Source organism: Astatotilapia calliptera, chromosome 7, assembly GCF_964374335.1.
Source record: "Astatotilapia calliptera chromosome 7, fAstCal68.1, whole genome shotgun sequence".
Taxonomy (NCBI): Eukaryota; Metazoa; Chordata; class Actinopteri; order Cichliformes; family Cichlidae; genus Astatotilapia; species Astatotilapia calliptera.
This window is the reverse complement of record NC_137428.1, coordinates 55,084,083-55,108,083: the sequence shown is the minus strand read 5'-3', so window position 1 is coordinate 55,108,083 and position 24,001 is coordinate 55,084,083. Positions and strand designations below refer to the sequence as shown.

The following is a 24,001-nucleotide window of genomic DNA, read 5'->3' as shown; positions in this document are numbered from 1 at the left end:
GCTCATTCACAAAAGCTTTCCATGAACAGTGTTTTTTCCTTTCAACTTTGCAACTATGATTTCTTACACTGGACTAACTAACATGCAATCAATCAATCGCTTTGACAGCACTTTTAGATTAAATTATTAAAACTGAGCTTTTAAGAATATAATTATGACATTTTTTAATTCTTCTTTTCCCTTTCTGAACTCCTGAGTAAGTCCTTGTCTCCTTTGACACAGGTCAGTCTGACCCAGCTAATTAATTTCCCTTTCAAAAGCCTCCCGGGTTGATGAATTGGACAGTGGGGTTTCTCTGGGTGCAACAAAGCTAAATGTGAAGTAAGCCCATCTAAACACTAATGCAGAGCACAACCAGTGAAAGCCTTGCAGGTTCTCCATTCTTATGAATAAAAAGCACCTCCTTTGTTCTGCTGGAAACTGCTTTGTGGTTCAGATATGCACTGCTGTGTCTCAGGTTCACTCCTCTGCCATGGTGCTTGTAACCCTCAAGTGACCACGTCTCCAGGCAACTGTTAAAGTGAAAGCTCAGCCAAAGGATTTATAAACACTTGAAACACTGGATTTATTTGCACAAAGGATGCTGGTCACCTTTAAAACCAGTAGAGGAAGTACTGCACCTCTTCAAATTATACTCTAAGTTGGACTGGAGCAGGAGAGCAAAGAGAAGTAAGTAGAATTATTCAACCTTTTTTGTTACAAAGATTTATGAAGCAAACCTCTCACATAGACTGTTAATTTTTTTAAATTTAGATTTTATATATATATATTGTATTTGGACCTTGAATTGAGACACTGTGTTTGATATTAGACTTTAATATTAAATCAGTTTCTGCGTCTGGCATCTTGCTTATTTAGTCTATTTATTTATAATGAGCTCACATTTCGCTGCTCATCAGTGTCCTTCTGATGCAGTCTGACAGCAGCAAATTCATGTTGTTCAATTTTCTGCAGCACAGTGATGAAAAACTTAAGATACATGACAAAATACTGTAATTGTAAAATAACTATAAAGGTATAAATAGTTTAGAAAATATCAAAGACAATAAGTAAGATAAGGGCTAATGACCCTCTAATTGTAAGATAACAGAGATCATCATGAAAAAAAATCATAATGATGTCTGTAATTACTGTATATTTGATGCTAACTACTTCAGTAATACAAACAGTTAATGATAAAGGTTGATGTGGGTGTATTTTGATTTGAATGTGGCTCAGTGCTAGAGAAATGCAGAGGATGCTGCCGGTAGAGGAGCTCATCGCTGGCCCCATGGTGGCTGATAGAGCGTCAGAAGTCACTGCTGTCCTGCTACTTCTGCTGCTGTTGCTGTTGCTTTTCACCACCTGGAGACAAAGAAAACAGTCACACATACCAGGTAGGCACTAATATATATATATATTTATATATATATATATATATATATATATATATATAAATGGTAAATGGCCTGTATTTGTATAGCGCTTTACTCAGTCCCTAAGGACCCCAAAGCGCTTTACACTACATTCAGTCATTCACCCATTCACACACACATTCACACACTGGCAATGGCAAGCTACATTGTAGCCACAGCTGCCCTGGGGCGCACTGACAGAGTGCGCCCCAGGGAGCCTTTAATTAATATGGTATATAAATACTTATAGTTAGTACAGTAATTACAGTAATTACACTCTAAATACACTTCAAATTACAATTAAAAAATCTTTACCTTATTTATCAAATCCTATTATTCATCCTAAATATCTCTCTATAAGGAACATATTATTCCATTATATCAACATTATATCAATATGAGTGTGTGTGTATACTATACATATATATATATATATACAGTGGGGCAAAAAAGTATTTAGTCAGCCACCGATTGTGCAAGTTCCCCCACTTAAACTGATGACAGAGGTCAGTAATTTGCACCAGAGGTACACTTCAACTGTGAGAGACAGAATGTGAAAAAAAAATCCATGAATTCACATGGTAGGATTTGTAAAGAATTTATTCGTAAATTAGGGTGGAAAATAAGTATTTGGTCACCTCAAACAAGGAAAATCTCTGGCTCTCACAGACCTGTAACGTCTTCTGTAAGAAGCTTTTCTGTCCCCCACTCGTTACCTGTATGAATGGCACCTGTTTGAACTCATCATCTGTTTAAAAGACACCTGTCCACAGCCTCAAACAGTCAGATTCCAAACTCCGCCATGGCCAAGACCAAAGAGCTTTCGAAGGACACCAGGAAAAGTATTGTAGACCTGCACCAGACTGGGAAGAGTGAATCTACAATAGGCAAGCAGCTTGGTGTGAAAAAAATCAACTGTGGGAGCAATCATCAGAAAATGGAAGACATACAAGACCACTGATAATCTCCCTCGATCTGGGGCTCCACGCAAGATCTCATCCCGTGGGGTCAAAATGATCATGAGAACGGTGAGCAAAGATCCCAGAACCACACGGGGGGACCTGGTGAATGACCTGCAGAGAGCTGGGACCAAAGTAACAAAGCTCACCATCAGTAACACACTACAACGGCAGGGAATCAAATCCCGCAGTGCCAGACGTGTTCCGCTGCTGAAGCCAGTGCATGTCCAGGCCCGTCTGAAGTTTGCCAGAGAGCACATGGATGATACAGCAGCTATAAATACTAACTATAAATATGTAACTATAAATATATAAATGTACTAACTATAAATACTTATAGTTAGTACGGTAATTACAGTAATTACACTCTAAATACACTTCAAATTGCAATTAAAAAATCTTTACCTTATTTATCAAATCCTATTATTCATCCTAAATAACTCTATGTATATATATATATATATATATATATATATATATATATATATATATATATATGTATGTATATATATATATATACATACACATAGAGTTATATATACTATATACTATAAGTATTTATATACCATATTAATTAAAGGCTCCAAAGTGTCTTTTTATATCATTTAGCCATCCACTGCGAAGGAATCAGATACAGAGTAAAGTCAGCAAGCATCTAATGACAAAGAAAGGGAAACCCTCATATACACAGAAGGTCTGCATCAATGACAAAACAAGGTTTACTCAACCATCACAGAACGTGTTCCTTGTCTATTAAAACGATCACAAACAGTCTCTGTTTTGCAGCTCCAGGTGCAAATTCCTGTATACTGATGAAAATGGTTCATGCAGAAGTCAAATAACAGTTACACACAGAACAAAGAGTGCCGTCCTTACTTGCCACTCTCCTATATACTAAGATCAGAGCCTGGCAGCTATCCCAAAAAAATACACTATCTTTCTCAAATTAAACTCAACAGACAAGGTTCTTGCTAATTTGCAGTAGAAGTGGGAGTCTACTATCATAACCTATTTCTCTCTGTCAGGCCCTTCCTTCTTAGCAGGACTCGGTCCCATTCTCTCCTACAGCAGGTTCATCTGGTCTGGGATTGGAACAGCGTGTAACTACTACAACAACAAATATGGGAGCATTGTGCGGGTGTGGATAAACGGAGAGGAGACCCTGATTTTGAGCAGGCAAGTGGGTTGTTTTTTTTGTTTTTGTTTTTTAGAGTAAACCGAACTTGTTTTACAGTAAATTTTCAGATAAAGGTAAAGCCTGGTTTCTTCTGCAGGTCCTCTGAAGTGTACCACGTTTTGAGGAGTGCCCACTACACCTCCAGATTTGGGAGCAAAAAAGGACTCGAGTGCATCGGCATGTACGGAAATGGTATCATTTTCAACAGTGATGTCCTGCTTTGGAAAAAAGTGAGAACATATTTTTCTAAAGGTGAGCGATTACCACACACTGACAGCACATACTGTGGTTAGACTATTGCTTTCTTGAACTGTGGAGCTACTGAATGTTACTGTGCAGCTCTGACTGGACCCAGCCTGCAGAGGACCGTAGGAATCTGTGTGAGCTCCACAGCCAAACACCTGGACAACTTACAGGATATGACTGACCCCTCTGGACATGTGGATACTCTCAGTCTCCTGAGAGCCATCATTTTGGACATCTCCAACAGGCTGTTCCTAGGAGTGCCGTTAAATGGTCAATTGCGTGTTTACTGCACATAGATTCCTAAAACCGCATACTATCTGCAAGAAATTGTGACGCATGAGCTCTGGCGCTGCATCTATTGATTTTTTGTTGTTGTTGTTGTTGTTCTTTTTAATAATTCAGAGAAAGAATTCTTGATGAAAATTCACAACTACTTTGAGACCTGGCAGACAGTTCTAATAAAACCAGATATATTCTTCAAGGTTGGATGGCTGTACAACAAGCATAAGAGAGCAGCGTAAGACACCTCATCTCACAGTAAGTCAGTATTGTGGTTTGCGATTTCTTCAACCTAATGTTTGTGTTGCTTTTTGTGCCAACAGACAGGAGCTGCAAGATGCGATGGAGAGCCTGCTTGAAGTTAAGAAAAAGATGATTCATGAAGCCGAGAAACTGGACGACGAGCTCGACTTTGCAACAGAGCTCATCTTTGCCCAGGTCGGTCTCTTTGGAGGGATTTTTGTCGTCCCCCCAATTGTCTTTTCTTATTCCCGTCTGTTGTGTTTAACAGAACTACGGAGAGCTATCAGCAGATAATGTCAGGCAGTGTGTGCTAGAGATGGTAATCGCAGCCCCCGACACACTTTCCATCAGCCTCTTCTTCATGCTGATGCTGCTGAAACAGAGCCCGGACATAGAGCTGCAGCTAGTGGAGGAGATGAACACCGTCTTGAGTTAGTGCAGCTTTACAGTGTTTCCAATATTCCATATTCACAGTTTCACTCTGGTGAGTAGAAGTATTCTGACACATCTTTCATTTTCAGATGAAAAAGACGTGGAAAATATCGATTACCAAAGTCTGAAAGTGATGGAGAGCTTCATCAACGAGTCTTTGAGGTTTCATCCTGTGGTCGATTTCACAATGAGGAAAGCTCTGGAGGACAACGACATCGCAGGTACAAAAATCAAGAAAGGCACCAACATCATTCTCAACATTGGCCTCATGCACAAAACCGAATTCTTCCCCAAGCCTAAAGAGTTCAACCTCACGAACTTTGAAAAAACGGTAAGTGAGCAGAGTGTAGTTCAGCAACAAATGTTTAATGGTTTAAACTAAAAAAAAAAACATGCACACACACACACATTTGAGTCTTTGCTTTCTCTCTTTGGCAGGTACCCAGTCGTTACTTCCAGCCCTTTGGCTGCGGGCCTCGTTCCTGTGTGGGCAAACACATCGCCATGGTGATGATGAAGGCCATCCTGGTCACTCTCCTGTCTCGGTACACTGTGTGTCCTCGTCAAGGCTGCACGTTCAACAGCATCAAGCAGACCAACAACCTGTCACAGCAGCCAGTGAAAGACGAGCACATCCTGGCCATGCGCTTCATCCCACGAATGACATAACCCCACAATATCAAGCTGCGAAACATAACGGCGCTTTTTACACTTCAGATGAAAACATCTTGAAATGGGTTTAAAGGCCTTAATGAAGTCCTGTACTAGGAAATACTCACAGTAAATTTGTATTAACAGCACATGTACTCCAAATTAAACTTTACTAATCTTTAACAAAGTACACTTGTTAAGTATAGATTTCTGATTAATGTTTTGACAGTGTACACAGCTCATACATTTAATAAAGATGCATTTACAATGATTGAAATAACTGAAGAAAAAAATCACATGCAGAGGAGCAATGGTTCTGTATTTACATTAGTTTTATTTGTATTATGTTTTCAGTTTGATATCAGTTTCTTCTCATCTCATTTAGCATCTGTTGTTTTGTAAGTGGGTCACCCAAACATTACATTACTACAGGAGCTGCTCAGCTACAGAATCTCACGCTATGAAGCTTTCTCAAAATTTCTCAAACTACAGTAAACTGTTGCAATGGTGGCACAGTGATTGGTCCTGAGTTCAACTCCACCACCTGGCTTGGGCATGATCTCTCCGGGTACTCAGTGTAGTCTCATTTTTGGCTGTGTTGACAAATTTGGTCAAATTAACTTGAGACCTTTTACTCTGTGGTTTTGTAATTACCCAACATTATGCCTGATTTTTAAAAAAGGTTTTTTAGTTTATATAACTAAAAATAAAGCTATAGAAAAAGTACATTATGGCTAAGAACAATAACCCTTTTCATGAATGATTTACCGTAAATAAAATCTGCATTTACTTTGCCTTTGTGGGTATTTCTATGTTATATAATCAGTGTAGAAATATGCTATAATGCTGTATATACTTCAGCTTCATCATGCAAACAACTTCACATAAAAAAGCTCATTTTAAATATTCATTTTCATTATTGTGCAGAATCAGTAGTTCATATAAATTTTCGTATTATTACTTCCTGTTTCACACCCAATACATGTGTTAATAAGCATAAACTCCATGAGAGCCTCAATTTATTAAATAACCAATGAGTCAAAGTCAAAGGGTCATTTTCACATGTTGAATTTATTCATAAGTTAACTGAATGTAATGACAGGCACTCCAAGAAACAAGGATGTTTTTTTTCCTCTGTACCACAGGCACAAATCAAACATGCCGTACTGGCATTAAAACATAAGGCGTAGGGTTAAAACTGAGTATTAGAGACACTGTTAGCATCACACTGTGCTTCAAACCAGCACACAGGCATAGAAGAAACGCAGAAAGCAAACTTTCCCTTCAGGCTGAATTACTTAAAACAAGCCAAAACATGTCAAAGAAACATACAGGTGTAATCTGGCACAGACCAGTCAAACAGCACATGAAGAACAATGGTTCCCTTTCTTTCAGTGAAATGCATGTAAACATTTTGTAAGAATATAAACGCATAAATATGTTCTTTTAATACTGCAGTCATACAAAAATATAACAACCCTTAACATCCACCTAATGAGAAACATGAGTGCTTAAATAATCAGTCCATACCGTCCAAGACAGACCGCTCACTGTACGTGTCAGAAAGAAAAAAGGGGAAGTTCACGTCAGCCGCGAGCAGGCCAACTGGATATTTTACAAATATTTACAACACTTTAAATTTCATGAATATGCCAAACATGACCGATCAAATGCTTCAATTTCTTATTAACCTCCACGTGGAGTCGTTGTCAGTATCGTCCTGTGCTTTTTCAATAAAGGAGCAAAAGAGCTGCAAATAAAATGAACTAGTGCAAATATACTGTGCGCTCATCCATTCAAGAGACTAAATCAAAATCAGAGGACAAGCTGCTGATTCTTGGAAAATAATCAAACACTGCACTTCTGTTTAGCATCTCATGAGACAAGTCTGTAAAAAAGTGAACAAGAGAGCATCTTTCTTCAGTTTTATTTGCATTTCAGCCTGCTGTTATTATGGTGAAAGTCAAAAAAAAATTAAAAGTGTAGCAATTCTGTAAATCCGAGGTTCAGTTGTAAGCAGGAAAAGGTGGTTGGGCTGGTTTTACCATGAGATTTATCGCTAGATCATGATTAGATCAAGTAGAAATAATCTCCATTAAGCGTCTTTAAATATTAAAGCTAGCATGCTTTACATTTACTGGGCATTAGCCATCACAGCTCAATAGGGCTAATATGTTAAAGGTGTAGAATGTATATAGTGGTGCTGCTAATTTTGAAACCGCAACGTTTGCATTTTATCAGCCACCGTGCTGGTCTTTTGGAGAGAGAAGCAATCAATCAGCCTCAAGGGGCCATTTTTGGTTAGTGCTGCATATTTAGCAACCATGCTTGGCTAACGAACTAATAGAAAGTGGCTTAGTGATGACATGATCCTTCAGTTTCTCTGCCGTGGCCGTCATGTAATCCTTCTGATTTGTCTGTGGTTATTCATACACTGAAGTTGCTACACTATCTTTTCTTCAATGCATCTGTTGTAAATGTGAAAGTGGAAGAGGGACAAGTGACTGTGGACTTACTCGCTCCACTGTTATGATTGTTGTAGCCTAGAAAATGTATTTCAGATCACAAAAAATATATATCTTCTCTCTGGTGTACAGGAAAAAGAAACAACTGAGAACTTCATTATTTTACACTTTGAGAATTTTCTGTTATACAAAGCATACCATCAGAATTTAACCAGGAAGAAGGCTTCAATTGTTTAGTGATTATGGAGCTCTTTCACGACTAAAAGGCAATAATGAAACACCCACAGATGATTAAACACCATCATTTGACCCTGAGCTTTTAACCTGCCATGTCTTTCAATGAGTTATAGTTCTGCCAAATAAATAAAACCAAATCTTACTAAATAACTTTGAGTGAAATTCATAAAGACCGCAAAATAAAGATCAAAAGCCACAACAGCAGGTTTCTCCTTTTCTGTTCAGCACTTCAGCTCTGTGTACCTTCCTCTTCAGTGAGGGTCTAGTGGGTTTAGTTCCTCAGTGGTTTCAGTGGTGGTGAGTGGTGCTGCAGCTCTGAGTCTCAGAGGCTCTGTAAAGCTCTCTGGCAGTGGTAGATCAGGCAGTCGGGCAGGTCGGGCACCGGCGACCGCAGCCAGACAGCCAGCCAGCCGGCATTCACCCGGCAATGCATCAGACACGGCAGATCCTGAAGGAGACGGCAAGCTACGATTCCTTCCATGCCTGAGCAGAAAACAATGAAGGTTACTCAGCAAAAAGTATAGGACACATTAATATCTATGTCTCCTTTTCTATATGCAATTTTAAAATCTTCTTCTTCTTCCCCTTTGTAATGCTGTTTATTGGTACCGCCGTGTTATTTAATGATGTTCATGCTGCATACAAGCGAAAGTTAAAGTTGTAAGGTTTCTTCATAAACTCCTAAGTACACCTCATTAGAGGCATATTTGACGTATAGTCAAGCTGCATTATCTCATCTTTTTAATTAATGTAGTTTTTTAAAACAGTTATTCCTAATGTTAAGAATAAATAAACAGTAGTTACCACAGATGAGTTGGTGAATATTCTAACACACACATGTTGATGTGAATGCTGCTTTTATATGCATTAAGCATAAAATGATACTCTCAGTTTGAACAGCTTGAATACGAGCAGGAAACAAATGTTCATTCACCTATAACTTCCACAACATGAAGCTGGAGCTTCTTCTTCAGAGCATTCAGAGTGGCTGTGAGAGGTTCTTGGTTGTCATTTATCAACGTCAGATTCTGCTTTGTGTCGTGAGAGAAGGAAAGCCACATCGTCCCATATTCCTCTGTGGACACCACAAAAGGCCTGCAGGAAACTTGGATTAATTTTATGTCACTTAAATGCTGCACTTCAAATACGAGCACTACATATCTCACCTGATGAAGCTGGTTAAAGGGACTTTATATGAAAACTGCAATGATTGAGACGTCCCAGCAGGCAGCTGGTAAGATACCGTCCCGACCACCTCGACGTGAACCGCAGGCCTCTTCACAGTTAGAGAATACTGGCCCACTGCTACACTGTAGCTTGTCACCTCCCCCGCTGGACTATCACATAGGCAGGATACCTAAAAATAAACAATACAACGAAGCAACCTCATTATAAAAGACTAATGGACACCAAACGACTCTATTGATAATTTTCTACTGAATAATTTACCTCAAGTTCTTCAGAGTCGACCTGAAGCAGCATCTGTTGTATGGCAGACTCGGAGGAGTTCATAATAAAAACAACTAATATTAATGAATCTTCCTTCTGCACATGACAGGCTGAGAGATTCAGGCTTTGGTTGGCACACAAGGGAGCGATTTCTGAGTGTGAAAGGCCAGAAAGCTCTGCAGGAAGATAAGAATCCAGACACACTTCTGTTAGTCTGCCTGGGTCGTTATGTGGACCAGGACCAGCAGCTACCACACAGTTATCCCTGCGGAGAGCAGGGTTACATCCCTTTGTGTCAGATTCAGTTAACTCTGCCTCTGCGTGACAGGTGCCATTAGCAGTAGTGAGGCTCTGAGAGAGCTGAGATGTCTGTTCGGCCAGCTCTGAGGCGTTGTTGGAGTCTAGTAGGTTGTTACACAGCAGGTTATCTACAGCACTGGGAGGAGAGATGAGGGAGCTGGATATTTGCTCGTTTGCGATAAAGGACGAGCCCAGACCTTGACCTTTGGCTTTTCTTCGGAATCGCTGTGGCATCGGCTCAGATTTTCCCATCTGTTAGAAGCAAAAACACATATATGTAGGAAAAATGTTCAGAATCAGCAATGCAAATAGCTGCACAAATAGCTCCACGTTAAGCACTTTCACTTATAGCAGGGGTTTTAAATGAGAATTGGCCCTGCAAGGTCTCCAATGGACTTTGAAACGTGTTCAAGACATACCTATGCAAGTTTAAATGAAAGTTTAAATGAAAGAACTACTAGAACTTTTTATGCATTTATCATGTAATTTCAAAGATCTGGCCCACTTAAGATCAAAGTGCGCTGCATGTGGTCTATGATGTAAAATGAGTTTGACATCCTTAAATTAATAGCATTAGTAGATCCTACCACCCGAGAAAATGTTCAGCCAATCATTGAATATGTTCTAAAAAGCAACACCTTTTGTCTCATCTTAGACTCACCGAGTAGCTAAATGGGCCTCACAAAAATGTAAGAAATGTTTGGTTCATCATCATTAATTTTGATAATAAAAACAGACGAGTGTTCATCCGGTCCTCTTTGTTGCCCTCTATGTTGAAATTGCCAAAAATGTAAAAATAGATTAACACATATTTTATTCAGGGCTACCTTCAGGGATGAAGTGCGATCATAAAGTTCCACAACTCTGGCCATAAATATCAAAAACCGTCACTGATTTAAATGCTCCTTAAAGATCATCTCCTTTGGCAACACTCCAATGTTTTCAGTGTGGCTGCTATTTTTGAATCAGAGGAACTCCTGTTCTACCCCACTGCCCTTGTGGGTGATGCATGCTTTATCTCCTCCTCATTTCAAAATGATGACCCTTCAAAAGAATGAATGAATTAAAGGCAGGCAAATCTGGTGAGTTGGGTGATAAGCACAGACTGAGTTGTCGAGGCCAAAAAAAAAAAAAAATTCATTTTAATTGTATGTTAAATGTGCTGTCAGTAGGCACATTATGACATGTACAAGTGATGAGCTTGTTTACAGCATAACTGACTCCGGTGACAGTTTAAACTCTGACCTGATGCCCTAAAACTCCTGTGGCTAAAGTGTTTTCGGTGATCCTCTACATAAAAATCAGAACAGTCTGAACCATAAGCTGATGCTTGCTCTTTGCACATATGGTATATGGACTGATAACCTCACCAGAGACACAGAGCTTTGGGAAGCCAGGCCAACAAACAGCGAAGAAGCCAGCTGCTGTTTCTCTTGTTCAGGCTCTGGGGTCGGTGTCTGAGTTGGAGTTTGGCTGTGCAAACTGTCGCCTTCGCCCTGCCGGCCGGGAGACTGAATGGGACTGGGAACCTCAACCTGTGCAGCTTCCTCTACAGGTTCTCTCTGGGCCAGATAGCCCTCCCTTCCCCACACCCTCTTTATGCCATCCAGCTTCAAAGCTGAAGAGCTGAAACACAAACAGCAAGTCTTCAGTGTGAATTCAACACTAAAACTAGGAACTTGATTACACCAACAAATGCATGCATGTGGTGTCCACATACCCTCCTTTGTGTGAGAGGTCAGCGCTATCCCCTGACAGACCCGAGCTCATGGACAACAGTGTAGGAGACTGTCTGTCAGTGATGCTGCAGGAGGACATGCTGATAGGCAGAGAAAGGCCATAGGGCTCCAGGCTCAAGGCTGAGATAGACAACAAAGTCAGAACAAATCCAAACAAGATGCCGAATGTGCTGCCAAGATATTTATCTACATTTTACCTTTTGACTGATCTAATTCCTCCTGCCGTTGGTGGGGAGGTTTGTATGGAGCAGCGCCGGCAGCCAACGCCTCTGACACAAATCTGTCAAGAAATGACAGCGAGGAATCCACCTAAAAACAATCAAACAGTCACGCAAAATTGCCGCAGGACTGAAGACGTTGCGCCTGAGTGCTCTGTGTGCTTTGCTCAGCTACACAAAAACATATAATTACTAATTTATGTGTTTAAAATAAAATTCTTGGCCAAAAGAAGAGAGATTGGTTTTCTTGCTCTCTAAATGAATGAAAGTGAGTCCGATACTGAATGAAGTTCTCTGGAGAGCTCCGCCCTTCAGACTTCTCCAGACATGTTACAGGTTTGATTACTCATAAAATGAATAATGTGATTACGGTAAAGGCTGTCATCAATCTAATCAATTTTGCACCCTGAGGGGTGTTTCCATAAAGTGTTTGCAGGTTTTCACAACCGTCAACTAACCTGCTTTTACTGTGAAAAGAGCTACAGAGTTAATATTTAAATGTTATTAATGTGGCCGGGTTCTCTGCTCACTGCAAACAAGTTAAACACATTACCTCCAGAGTCTCTGGTTTGGCACCTCGTGGCAACACCCTGGCTCTTAGTTCAGGGTCTTGGCTGAGGTACTGCAACTCATGCGCCCTTTGTCTCAGCACTGTATCCAAGGAGCTGCTGTATGTCTCAGAAACCTCCTGAGTTACAGAAGCATCAGCACCACCTTTGCAGAGTTTGGTCATGGCCATGAGGACCCAGCTCTTGGTTTCACTGCTGCTGTTTTTCATGTCCAAAAGTTTGGCTAGCAGGCTCAGGACTTCAGCAGGTTCAAGATCCTCCCTCAAATGAGAGTATTCCCCAAGCACCTGGGAATTACAGAGAGTAATTAAATTTGTTCATTAATATTGATAGTTAATTGCAAATGTTTAATGTGTTCAAGAATGTATACAAATGCCTGCAAAGTATGTGATGTGTGTCAGTTAAATGCACAACCTTTTTATTTGTATTTTGAGGTTTATGTCATTATTTTTGATATGGTATTGATATGTACTACAGCTCCAGTGAACCCTGAAGTAGTCTCAGGTAGAGGGGTGGGAGTAAGTGGGGAGCCGTGTGCACTCTGCAGGAAGTGAGAGAGACGACAGCTGAACAGTGTCGAGTGAACGCAGAGTTCATAGAAGGGCGACACGCATTTTCGGGTTGACGGATAGTTAACTGGAGTCGAGAACTGTTGTACCCTACTGTGAGGTAAATGTGAATTTTGTCTGACACTTGAACCCAATGTTATTGTGTAAAACAGGCTAACCGCGACTAGCCGCTAGCGTAGCCTAGCATATTCGCTAAGCTCTTGTTCTGCTCTGTTTTTATTTATTAAGCTAATGCTAAGATTGAATGTTAACGCGTGTGAACTGGCATTTAGCGGGGTTGTGTGATTCAGTAGGAGGAGACGGACGTCTTGCTGGCGTGTCAGAGAGGCCCCTTCTGCTGGTGTGCTGAAGTTATGTGTTCACGTGGGAGCACGTGGAAAGGACGACTGTGAGTGCTGCTGCCATGGCCTGCTGGTAGCCGTGACCCAGTTTCCCCGCTATCCCCTTGAACTGCCTGGAGGTGTGAGTACTGTTGTTTGCACGTGCTTTTATTTTTACTGCTTGGCAACAAGTGAAGCGACCATATTGTTTTAGGTCCCAACGCACCCGAGCCACGACTCAGGCCTGCAACGAGGGGTTTGCTAGCAGAAAGACTGTAGCACTTGAGGTGTGTGTGTGTGTGTTTGGTGAGAGCGCGTGAGGGCCCACAATATTATTTGATTATTTTGTTTCTGTTGAGGTAGATACCTTACCATTGTTTAACAAACTTTATTGATTTTACTTATTTCCTTTGTGTTGTTAATTCAGCATTCACTAAAGTGGAGTTAACTTTATAATTGACCTGCTTGTGTGTGATTTATTTCCATATAGTGTAGTTTTATTGCATATTTAATACCATAAGCACGACACAGGAAATCATTCCTGCCTGTGGCCATCTCCCTGTACAACGCATCCACTTAACACACTGTTTGCTGCTACAGCTACACATGTTTCTTTTCCAAATATTTATTTATAAGTGACTTATGTATGTATGTATGTATATATATGTATATATTGTACTATTCTTAGTTAGCGTATTGTCTGTCTTGTCTTAATGTTGGTTTAAAATGGAGCACTGTAACAAAAAATAATTCCCCCCAGGGATCAATAAAGTATTCTGATTCTGATTAAAAAGGGAGTATCAATAGGAAAGTAACAACAGGAACCCAGGGCCCCTCTCAATAGAACGTGGGATGGGTGTTACACATAAATATTAATGAAGTTCTGTAGAACGCTTTTAGTTGCAACAAAGGAAAGCTGTAAACTTGTTGTTGTCTCTCTCTTTTAAACTAGTGTCACCTTCTGTAGTGATACCCAAAGCAAGTAGTTTCTCCACCTATTTCTAAAGAACAGTTCCTGGTTATGATCCTGTTTTCATACAGCACTGTGCAAAAGTCTTGAGCCAGCACTCATTTTTTTATATTTTGCTTCCAAGGAGCAACTCTTTTAAAATGGTCTTGAGGAATACTTCTTCAGGCTTTGTGAAGGTTTTCTAAAGTTTTTCTTTGGATATTGGCTGCTTTGTCCCCAATTTCAGTCCAATCTCAGTCCTGAGCCACTTAATATGGACATATGAATTATTCAAGCACTTAATTCAAGGGACGAACTAGTGTTTTACCTACACATACAATAGACAATTTTGCAAAGAACCAGTATCAATCTGTATCTTTAAGTATTTTGTTAGTGGTCACAGTGGAAGGGTGGTTATTAAGCCATTCTTAAGGAAGGGAAACTGCTACCCCTTTTTACAGGTGTGGTGTGATCAGGAGAGAGGAATAATAGTGGGTGTCTAGGCCACCTGTTTAATACACTGGAGGCTGGTTTAGTGTTGCGGTTCAACTAGTTTGGTTATTTTTTGAGTCCTTTTAAAAATGTAATTCTTTATAAATTCAGTAGTCAAAAGATCAAAGTTACCACATAATCCACTTTAATGTGAGGCAACATTTGTGCTCCTTCATTAGCTGATCTCTTTGGGTTTCCCGACTCTTGGGTCAGGAAAAAGCAAACACATCTGCACTTGTTCTTGTTGGTTACTGCCTCTATATTTCAAGCTAACACATATTAACCTGGCTGTGTTGTTTTTGTTTTTTGTCACAGGCTTCAGTTCCTGTGAGCTGACTAACATGTTCTCGACCAGACTCAGATATGACTAAGCGTTCAGCTTCTGGATCCTGAAACCTGTGCAGAATTTGTACATTCATATTTTTTCACAGCACTGATTTTATTTTTCGGAACATTAATTTACAAACCGGATTGCAAAAAAGTTGGGACACTAAACAAATTGTGAATAAAAACTGAATGCAATGATGTGGAGATGGCAAATGGCAATATTTTATTCAGAATAGAACGTAGATGACAGATGAAAAGTTTAATCCGAGAAAATGTATCATTTCAAAGGAAAAATATGTTGATTCAAAATTACACTGTGTCAACAAATCCCAAAAAAGTTGGGACAAGTAGCAATAAGTAAAAAGTAAATTTGAGCATAACGAAGAGGTGGAAGACCAATTAACACTAATTAGGTTAATTGGCATGATTGGGTATAAAAAGAGCTTCTCAGAGTGGCAGTGTCTCTCAGAAGCCAAGATGGGTAGAGGATCACCAATTCCCACAATGTTGTGCAGAAAGATAGTGGAGCAATATCAGAAAGGTGTTACCCAGCGAAAAATTGCAAAGACTTTGCAGTTATCATCATCAACTGTGCATAACATCATCCGGAACAATCTCTGTGCGTAAGGGTCAAGGGCATAAACCCATACTGGATGCCCGTGATCTCCGGGCCCTTAAACGACACTGCACCACAAACAGGAATGCTACTGTAAAGGAAATCACAGAATGGGCTCAGGAATGCTTCCAGAAACCATTGTCAGTGAACACAAGCCATCCGCCGTTGCCAGATGAAATGCTACAGTGCAAAGAAGAAGCCATTTCTAAGCAAGATCCACAAGCTCAGGCGTTTTCACTGGGCCAGGAATCATTTAAAATGGAGTGTGGCAAAATGGAAGACTGTTCTGTGGTCAGACGAGTCACGATTCGAAGTTCTTTTTGGAAATGTGGGACGCCATGTCATCCGGACCAGAGGACAAGGACAACCCAAGTTGTTATCAATGCTCAGTTCAGAAGCCTGCATCTCTGATGGTATGGGGTTGCATGAGTGCGTGTGGCATGGGCAGCTTGCATGTCTGGAAAGGCACCATCAATGCAGAAAAATATATTCAGATTCTAGAACAACATATGCTCCCATCCAGACGTCATCTCTTTCAGGGAAGACCCTGCATTTTTCAAGAAGGTTATGCCAGACCACATTCTGCATCAATCACAACATCATGGCTGCGTAGGAGAAGGATCCAGGTACTGAAATGGCACGTCTGCAGTCCAGATCTTTCACCTATAGAGAATATTTGGCGCATCATAAAGAGGAAGGTGCGACAAAGAAGGCCCAAGACGATTGAACAGTTAGAGGCCTGTATTAGACAAGAATGGGAGAGCATTCCTATTTCTAAACTTGAGAAACTGGTCTCCTCGGTCCCCAGACGTCTGTTGAGTGTTGTAAGAAGAAGGGGAGATGCCACACAGTGGTGAAAATGGCCTTGTCCCAACTTTTTTGGGATTTGTTGAAACCATGACATTTTGAATCACCATATTTTTTCCCTTAAAATGATACATTTTCTCAGTTTCAACATTTGTTCCGTGATTTATGTTCTATTCTGAATAAAATATTGACATTTACCATCTCCACATCGTTGCATTCAGTTTTTATTCACAATTTGTTTAGTGTCCCAACTTTTTTGGAATCCGCTTTGTAAAATAATTTTGTATTTCAAGCACTTTAATATTTAACTGTGTGACGTAAACCGAGCAGTAACTGCATGTACTGTTCTTTTGCTTCTCGCTCTTATTACATAATAATATAAAAGTCTATTAATGATCCACATCGTGAGAGCATCACTCACCCAGCTGATGACTTGGAGGAAGCGCTGTGGCAGTTTGCCAGGCTCTCCCCGCAGCAGAGGAATGTACGAATTCACAGCAAAAAGCCTCAACTTCCTGTCTTCCTCCACACTGTCAAAGCCTGCGTATTTAGAGAGAAATTCATCATCCATCGCTCACAATTAAAATTTCAATCAATCAGCATCATATCAGTGAGCAAGAAAATCACAGCAGAATCATTTGAACGTGTGGGTTTCTCACCCTCAGACAGCAGTTTGAGAAAACTGTTAGGGATGTCAGGCTGCATCATGTCTCCACCAAGAGAAAACACAGTGTTCATCGTTTCTATGAACCATTCGTTATCTGGTGCATATGTACAGTGGTTTATAGGAAAATACAAGAAATTTAACAAACAAAGTATAAAAGATACACTTTGGGCAACAGGTTGAGGTAAACCCCAGACAGGTTGAAAATCTATCAAGGAGAAAATTGCAGTGAATTTGTACTAACTCAGCATCATAAATAACATTATATTTAAAAATATTTTGTTAATTTCTGTTTACTTTCTGTCACGTGATCTCAACCTCCAATTGTTGATAGTTATGTTTTAGCGCAATATTAACTCAAAAAAGTATCAAGGGTTTCCAATAAAAAGAAACTTGAATGTTAATGTTTTCTCTAAATTCATCATATTATTGCTAGGAAGTATAAATTTACATCAGGATTTTTCAAAACCTTTTTTGTGCAGTTTCATCATGCATTCACTGTGGGTGAAGAACACTGAGTCCCCACCACATGTCCATTTGTGAAATGTCCTAGCTACTAAATATTCTACAGTGAATTGTTAGAGGTTTTATCACAAAGGGAAGTGATTGGGATCATGAGAAATTCAGCCACAAAGTTGTACACCTCGTAAAATCCACAAAGCAGGGTCAGCGGATGCTGAGGCACATAGTGCACGGAGGTCACCGACTTTCTGCAGGCTCAATCACTACGACCTGATGGAGGAGTCTGGGTTTAACGGTTGGATCATGGGCCCATAGTTCCAGTGAAAGTAAATGGTTCTTATTTATTTATTTTTTCAACTCTAAGTGTGCATTCAACATGCTTTACACAACTTGCCTCATTCACACAAGCTCTCTTTCTCTCTAACATTCACACACACTCATACTTACAGATTCATTAATTATAATACATTGTTATCATAGTTGGCATGCGGACTGGAGCAGACGGGGGATCAAACCACCACCAATTAGTGCTCTACCACCTGAACTACAGTCTCATGCTTTAGCATACCAGGACATTTTAGACAATTTGACTCTCCCAACCTTCTGTGAACAATTTGGCCATGGCAACTCCTTCCAACATGACTGCATACCAGTGCACAAAGTAAGGTCCATAAAGACATGGATGACTGGAAGAACGTGACTGGCCTGCACAGAGTGCTGACTACAATCCAACAGAACGCCTTTAGGACGAATTGGAGGGGAGACTGCGAGCCAGGCCTCTGTCAATGTCTGACTTCACAAATGCAATTCTGGAAGAGTGGTTAAAAATTCCCATAAACAAGTTGTTACAACTGCAAAGGCTGAACTGACATCACATTATTTCCTATGGATTAAACATGGGAAGTCACTGAAGCTCATATGCCCGTGAAGGAAGGTGACCAAATACTACTTGTGGCTAAAGGGTCGTTCTCCCATCTCTTCTTTACTTTTTAAAGTTTGATTTATGTGAAATCTAACCAGAAAAGCTGAAATGACAGCCTGTTGTGACTCAGCACAACAACATAAGTTTACAAAGAGTTACTTTGAATATGAGTTTCTATGACTGTGATTTCTTAGCCGCAGCATTTTACAGCTCCAGAGGGCCTCAGGAGTGATAATGAATGAACATTTAAGAAGATTACACTTTAAAGGATATTTTTCCGCCAGTTCTGCCACCTTCCCCACCAGGTCAATGGTAGTGTGATCATCTTCACTGATACACAGAAACTCCAGCATCTTCTCAACAATGACTGTAACATTCTGGCCATTAGTGATGCGAAAGAGCAACTCCAGCGTCTACAAGACAAAAAAAAAGAAGCCTGGTAATGCTAAAAACCTGCAACCTTACAACCTCACACGTTCAGACTACATCACTGTGAGCCTCACCTCACGCTTAATAATGAGGTCAGGGTGATCAAGACACTCTATGATGGTCATCTGATGCTGCAAGGCCAGTTTAGGATCCTGCTGGACAACGTAGGTGAGGGCCTTCAGGCCTGCAGTATCATAGAGAAAGTGTTTTTGTTAGATTTTCAACAAAGAGACATTATTTATGTACAGTCGTGTTTCTCTTTGTCTCTTACCTAGATATTTTAGATTTATCTTGGGGGACAAAACAAAGTTTCCAATGCACTTTGCAGCTTTTTCCAAAAGGTCGGACTTTGGATGAATTGTGTAAATACATTTTACACACTCGTATAAAATAGCTGGAAATAAAGAGAAACGTATATAAGTGGCTGACAGAAGAACTTAAATGGTTACAAAAAGCATACTGATTAGAAATGCTGCATACCATAAGTGATGTTATGGTTCATCTCTGCTCTTTGTAAAGACTCATCAAGGACTTCATACATGACCTCACTTGTACTATGAAGAGAGAGAACATGCACAAAATCAGTGAAGAATCGGGTGATTTTAGTGAGATGTGAAGATGGGACAAATAATATCTACCTCTGATCATTTTTTCCAAGTAAGGAGAGTATTCTGAGCAGCTGAATTTGAAGCCATGGAGCAGGAACAGTGTGATAATTAAAATCCATGGGCAGCTTTCCTCCCACCACCTGCTTCAATATGGTGACAAAACTTGGCGTCAGGTCCTTGTAAGCTTCTGGGTTCTCCTGTATTAAAGCAAAAAATAAATAAATACATACATATGTACATTTCAACAGAGTACTGCAAATTATGAGGAAACCAGTAACTACCTGGATCATCTGCAGGTAGATGTGTAGTGAGGCTGTCATCACACCAGGATCTTTGTCACAAAGAGCTTTGCGAAACTTGTTGTGGATGTGCTGAACTTGATTTGGTGCTATTAGGTAGAACTTGTACAGCGCCAGGACTGCTTTCCTTCTAATGATTTCTCTGAAAGTTTGTTCCGACAAAAACGTATTAATAAAAATATTCAAGCTCAACGGCACAAAGAAATATTCAACCATGCATGCAGGTGATGAGCAGCGTTCATTACTTTGGGTGATTTAGTTTTTCCTCCACTAGAGGAAGGATTGCAGGGATCATATCTTTGGGGAACATCTGGCTGACAACAGTCAGAGCCATGCACACTTCAATAAGATTTGTACTCTGAAGATCCTGTGAACACAAAACACGACAATCAAATATCCTAAATTCCCTTTTGGGCATCGTATGATGAATGTTGTGTAAGCCCACGCCCACCTTTAACACAGTGTTTACCAGGAGGAGCAGAAGCTCGTGACTTTCATTCAGAAATAAGGACACAGCGAGGTAACCTGAAAAACCACAAATAAACATATTTGTGACCAAAGCAGTCTAGCTTTTTCATATTTAACACTGATGTTGTAAATAAATCCATATTCTGCAACACTCTCAACACTGAAGCTTTTAAAGTACCACCTTGTGTCTTTTTGTTGTATAAATCTTTATTGTTAAATCCTCAAAAATGACAGTATTATCCTTTAAATTAAGAAAAGAGGAGGGAGTAAGGCCACGTAAGGACGCGCACTGGAACATAAATGTAAAATGATTCATGAGACCAGGTGCGGTGGGGTTTTTTATTCCTTCGTGGTATTCTTTTACATGTCGTTTTGTGTGCCAAGGATTTAGAGGAAGATCAGCAGCTTTCAACAACCAGCTGGAGCCCACCTCCTATCAGTACATTCTGTTCAGCTGACTCTCTCGTCTCATCAACACCCTTCTCTTCTTCCCAAGTAATCAAACATGAGTTATGAAACTAGACATATGTCAGAATTTGCCACAAAGGACGAAGCTTTTATTGTTCCATGCAATATTCTCCTCGTTGTCCTAACAAGTTTATGCAACCTGCCTCATCATCAGCTGCTCCTCCTGGCCTTGTGTGTAGATCATAAGAACAAATGGGCCCTGACACACGAGACTCTGAGGAATGAGTTATTTATTAAACCTACCGACTCTCTTTTCCAGAACAGTGCCTTGCTGAGCCAGTTTAATGGCATGAATATAGCTGAAGGAAGCCTCGTAGCCCAACATTTCACAGTAGATCGATCGCACCATGAGCTCCTTCATCTGCCTCTGAATCAGATTATGACAAAAGGAAGAAGTAAACACATTGGTAACTTCGTGTCTCGGTGGAATTTTAATGTATATGATTTCTTGTGCAAGACAGCAGAGAAAAACCAGGAAAGATTTACCATGGTGGTGTTGGGAGAGGACACTTGTTCTTTGATCGCCAAAAGCTCATGCTGAATAAGTTTTTCTTCCTCCTATAGAACAGGAGACAATGGGAAGTAAGATGAAATACATTGGTGGTTTACCGAGTCATGCTTATTTCAAGGTAATGAGAAGTTTACAGCGAGCCAGTGATGCAAAGAAACACAAAAGTTTAAATGTATTTCAGACTGTGAGACGTCAAGGTTTATTCCTATAGAGTATTCCTACTGAACATGAGAATTATTTGAATTATGTCATAATGTTTTCGGCCTTGGCGATACCTTATAGAGCAGGGGTCTAAACTTAAATGAGCGTGGGCCACTGTTGGCACTGTCATCTCACTGGGGGCCACTTCAGTGTTCATGTAGTACAAAATCCCCCACAAAAAATAGAAAACACCCACAAATATTTCCAAAAATGTAGTGCGGGGGTTTTTTTTGCAAATAAACAAATTGGTACTCTCTTTCCTGCCAGACACGTGGCAACACTTCTGCTAGAATTTTCCTACTAATTTCCTACTAAAATCCTAAGAAGCTCTATTTTCTCAAAAGCTTGATTTTATGAGTAATTCACTTTGAAACAAGAGGAAATACTGGCATCAGTGGGCGAAACAGATGGCACTGTACTGTTAGAGACTTAAGAGTCTTCTGAATATTTCTTCACAGTCAAATGAATTGATAGGACTTTGAAGATATGCAATAATGGGGTGGTGGTCATTGTTACTCATGTAATCAACCCTTCAAGTAGGACGGAAACTCTTTTGGGATATTAAGATATCTTCTTAATTCAGAAAAATGGGGAAATGTTTGCTTGGAATTTCCAAGATGGTGTGAAAAGTTAATTTTGGCTGCTCCCTTTTCATAAGGAGTCTCCACAGCAAGTAGTTTTGCATGCTTAATTTGGCAGAGGTTTTACGGTGGATACTCTTCCTGAAACAACCTCAAAGGGGATTTGTATCTGTGCTCGGAAATGAACCAGCAAGCTTTTGCTTGCCAAAAGGTAACTGGAATATACAGACACACCATTTAACACCAAAGAAATGCAGTAAGAATTTCAGGTATGCAGGTTTAACAATACAAGGTTTATACAAACTGGCCACTTTATTAGTTACACCTAGCTCATACTAGTGACTAGTCACTCTCTTAATTCATGATGTGAAACTCCGATCCTACAAATACCAAAGGTGTTCTTTTGGACTAACATCTGTTGACTGTGGAGGTCATTTGAGTACAGTGACTCATTGTCATGTTCAAGAAACCGGTTTGAGATGATTTGAGTTTTGTGACATGGCGTGTTATTCAGGTTATGGAGTTTAATTGATGCTCAGTTTGCACTGGGGTGCCCAACATGTGCCAAGAAAATATCTCTCACACCATTACACCAGCAGCAGCAGCCTGAACCACTGACACAAAGTAGGATGGCTCCAAGATGTTTATGCCAAGTTCAGACCCAACCATCCAAATGTTCCAATAGAAAATGTGAAACTAGGCAATATTTTTCTAATCTTTTATTGTCCAATATTTGGTGACGCCATCCAAATTGTAGCCTCAGTTTCCTGTTCTTTTTTTCCCCTTTTATTAATCAGTTCCTCCAGTCAGTTTCCTGTTCTTAGCTGACAGGAGTGGCACCTGCTATGGTCTTCTGCAGCTATAGCACATCTGCTTCACAGTTAAGTGTGTTGTGCATTCAGAATTTAAACATTCAGGCTTGCTCTTCTGTGTTTTCTCTTTTTTGGGCAATGTTCTCTATAAACTCTAGAGAAAATCCAAGCAGAGGAGCAATCTGACAGACTGAAATACTCAGACCAGCCTGTCTGACACTAAGAACCATGCCATGATCACCTAAATCACGGATGGTCAAGTTTGAACTTCAGCGGGTTCGCATGTCTAAATGCATGGAACTGCTGCAACGAAATTAGAGATTTGTGTTAAAAAGCAGTTGAACAGGTGTGCCTTATAAAGTGGCAAGTGAGTGAATACTGCTGACTACTTGTCCTGTATGCATTGAGTGCTTTCTGCCACAGAGACTAGACGTGATAAATACCAGGATCCTGTCCAAAAAACATTTACCAAAACCTCGGAAATCCCAGAAGACGAACTTCTCCAATTTGTCTGAGTTTACGAAAATGAACATGAACGCACCAGTGAGGATAAATGCGTGAAGTAGCACTGCTATAATTTGTTCTGCCACATGATATTAACATGGCAAAAACAACACAACGCCTGTAAACCAGCCTCTAACTTAGTACAGTAATGTAAGGCATCCAGTAAGTAGGTTAAACGTAAAGACATGCCTATAATGAGTTAGCACAGGCAGCTTAGCTTAGCAACCTTAGACGGTATCGTCAACTTATCTTGTTTTTAGTTCATTTCAAAGGGCAAACTCACATGTTTAGACGTTAGCTCAGTGATTCCTCTGATGAGGTTTCCTAGCTTTGAAGTAGAGGACAGTTTTGCAGACCCAGGGTGAGAGTCTAAAGAGAGGAGGCTCGGCAGAGCTGTCAGCGTCTTCTCCACAACATCGCTCATTTTGGCAGCTAAAAGCGGGCTAAGCAGCTGGCTTCTCTCTTATAAAACACACTTATTAAATCGCTAAACATCACAATAAGAGTCTCTTACATACACACATTAAATGTTACTAGTTAAACATTTAAAACGACTACAAGAGTTACAACACTGGCTCTTCTGTCGGCCATTGTTTTGAATCGGCAAGGCTTTTTGATGATGTCACTTCCGCTT

General features: G+C 40.2%; 2 protein-coding genes and 1 long non-coding RNA gene across 4 annotated transcripts; 2 read left to right on the top strand and 1 right to left on the bottom strand.

Annotated features, from left to right (window-relative positions):
• Nucleotides 1–18: 18 nt before the first annotated feature.
• Nucleotides 19–6,175, top strand: LOC113024956 (aromatase-like). 2 transcript variants are annotated; one of them, XM_080303889.1, is made up of 10 exons: nucleotides 19–669; nucleotides 1,219–1,376; nucleotides 3,379–3,529; nucleotides 3,628–3,782; nucleotides 3,870–4,046; nucleotides 4,179–4,293; nucleotides 4,379–4,493; nucleotides 4,567–4,729; nucleotides 4,820–5,061; nucleotides 5,169–6,175. In XM_080303889.1, the coding sequence occupies exons 2-10, from the start codon at nucleotides 1,229–1,231 to the stop codon at nucleotides 5,397–5,399; spliced, it is 1,497 nt and encodes a 498-aa protein (XP_080160015.1). In that variant the 5' UTR covers nucleotides 19–669; nucleotides 1,219–1,228; the 3' UTR covers nucleotides 5,400–6,175. The 2 variants fall into 2 exon arrangements, with proteins under 2 accessions (XP_080160015.1, XP_080160016.1); XM_080303890.1 differs by lacking the exon at nucleotides 3,870–4,046.
• Nucleotides 6,176–6,433: 258 nt separating this feature from the next.
• On the bottom strand, nucleotides 6,434–24,001 carry ap4e1 (adaptor related protein complex 4 subunit epsilon 1). Its single transcript, XM_026175583.2, has 21 exons — nucleotides 23,651–24,001; nucleotides 21,245–21,316; nucleotides 21,002–21,125; nucleotides 20,274–20,347; nucleotides 20,068–20,189; nucleotides 19,805–19,964; nucleotides 19,554–19,720; nucleotides 19,396–19,469; nucleotides 19,187–19,309; nucleotides 18,990–19,099; nucleotides 18,760–18,899; nucleotides 17,098–17,210; nucleotides 16,860–16,978; nucleotides 12,343–12,645; nucleotides 11,769–11,880; nucleotides 11,553–11,691; nucleotides 11,203–11,458; nucleotides 9,533–10,084; nucleotides 9,250–9,440; nucleotides 9,018–9,178; nucleotides 6,434–8,566 (listed from the first exon to the last, which is right to left on the bottom strand). The coding sequence occupies exons 1-21, from the start codon at nucleotides 23,789–23,791 to the stop codon at nucleotides 8,406–8,408; spliced, it is 3,414 nt and encodes a 1,137-aa protein (XP_026031368.1). The 5' UTR covers nucleotides 23,792–24,001; the 3' UTR covers nucleotides 6,434–8,405.
• LOC145429796 (uncharacterized) lies at nucleotides 12,640–15,219 on the top strand. The gene is made up of 2 exons (XR_013910130.1): nucleotides 12,640–13,027; nucleotides 13,218–15,219. It is a non-coding gene; the product is annotated as an uncharacterized LOC145429796 (long non-coding RNA).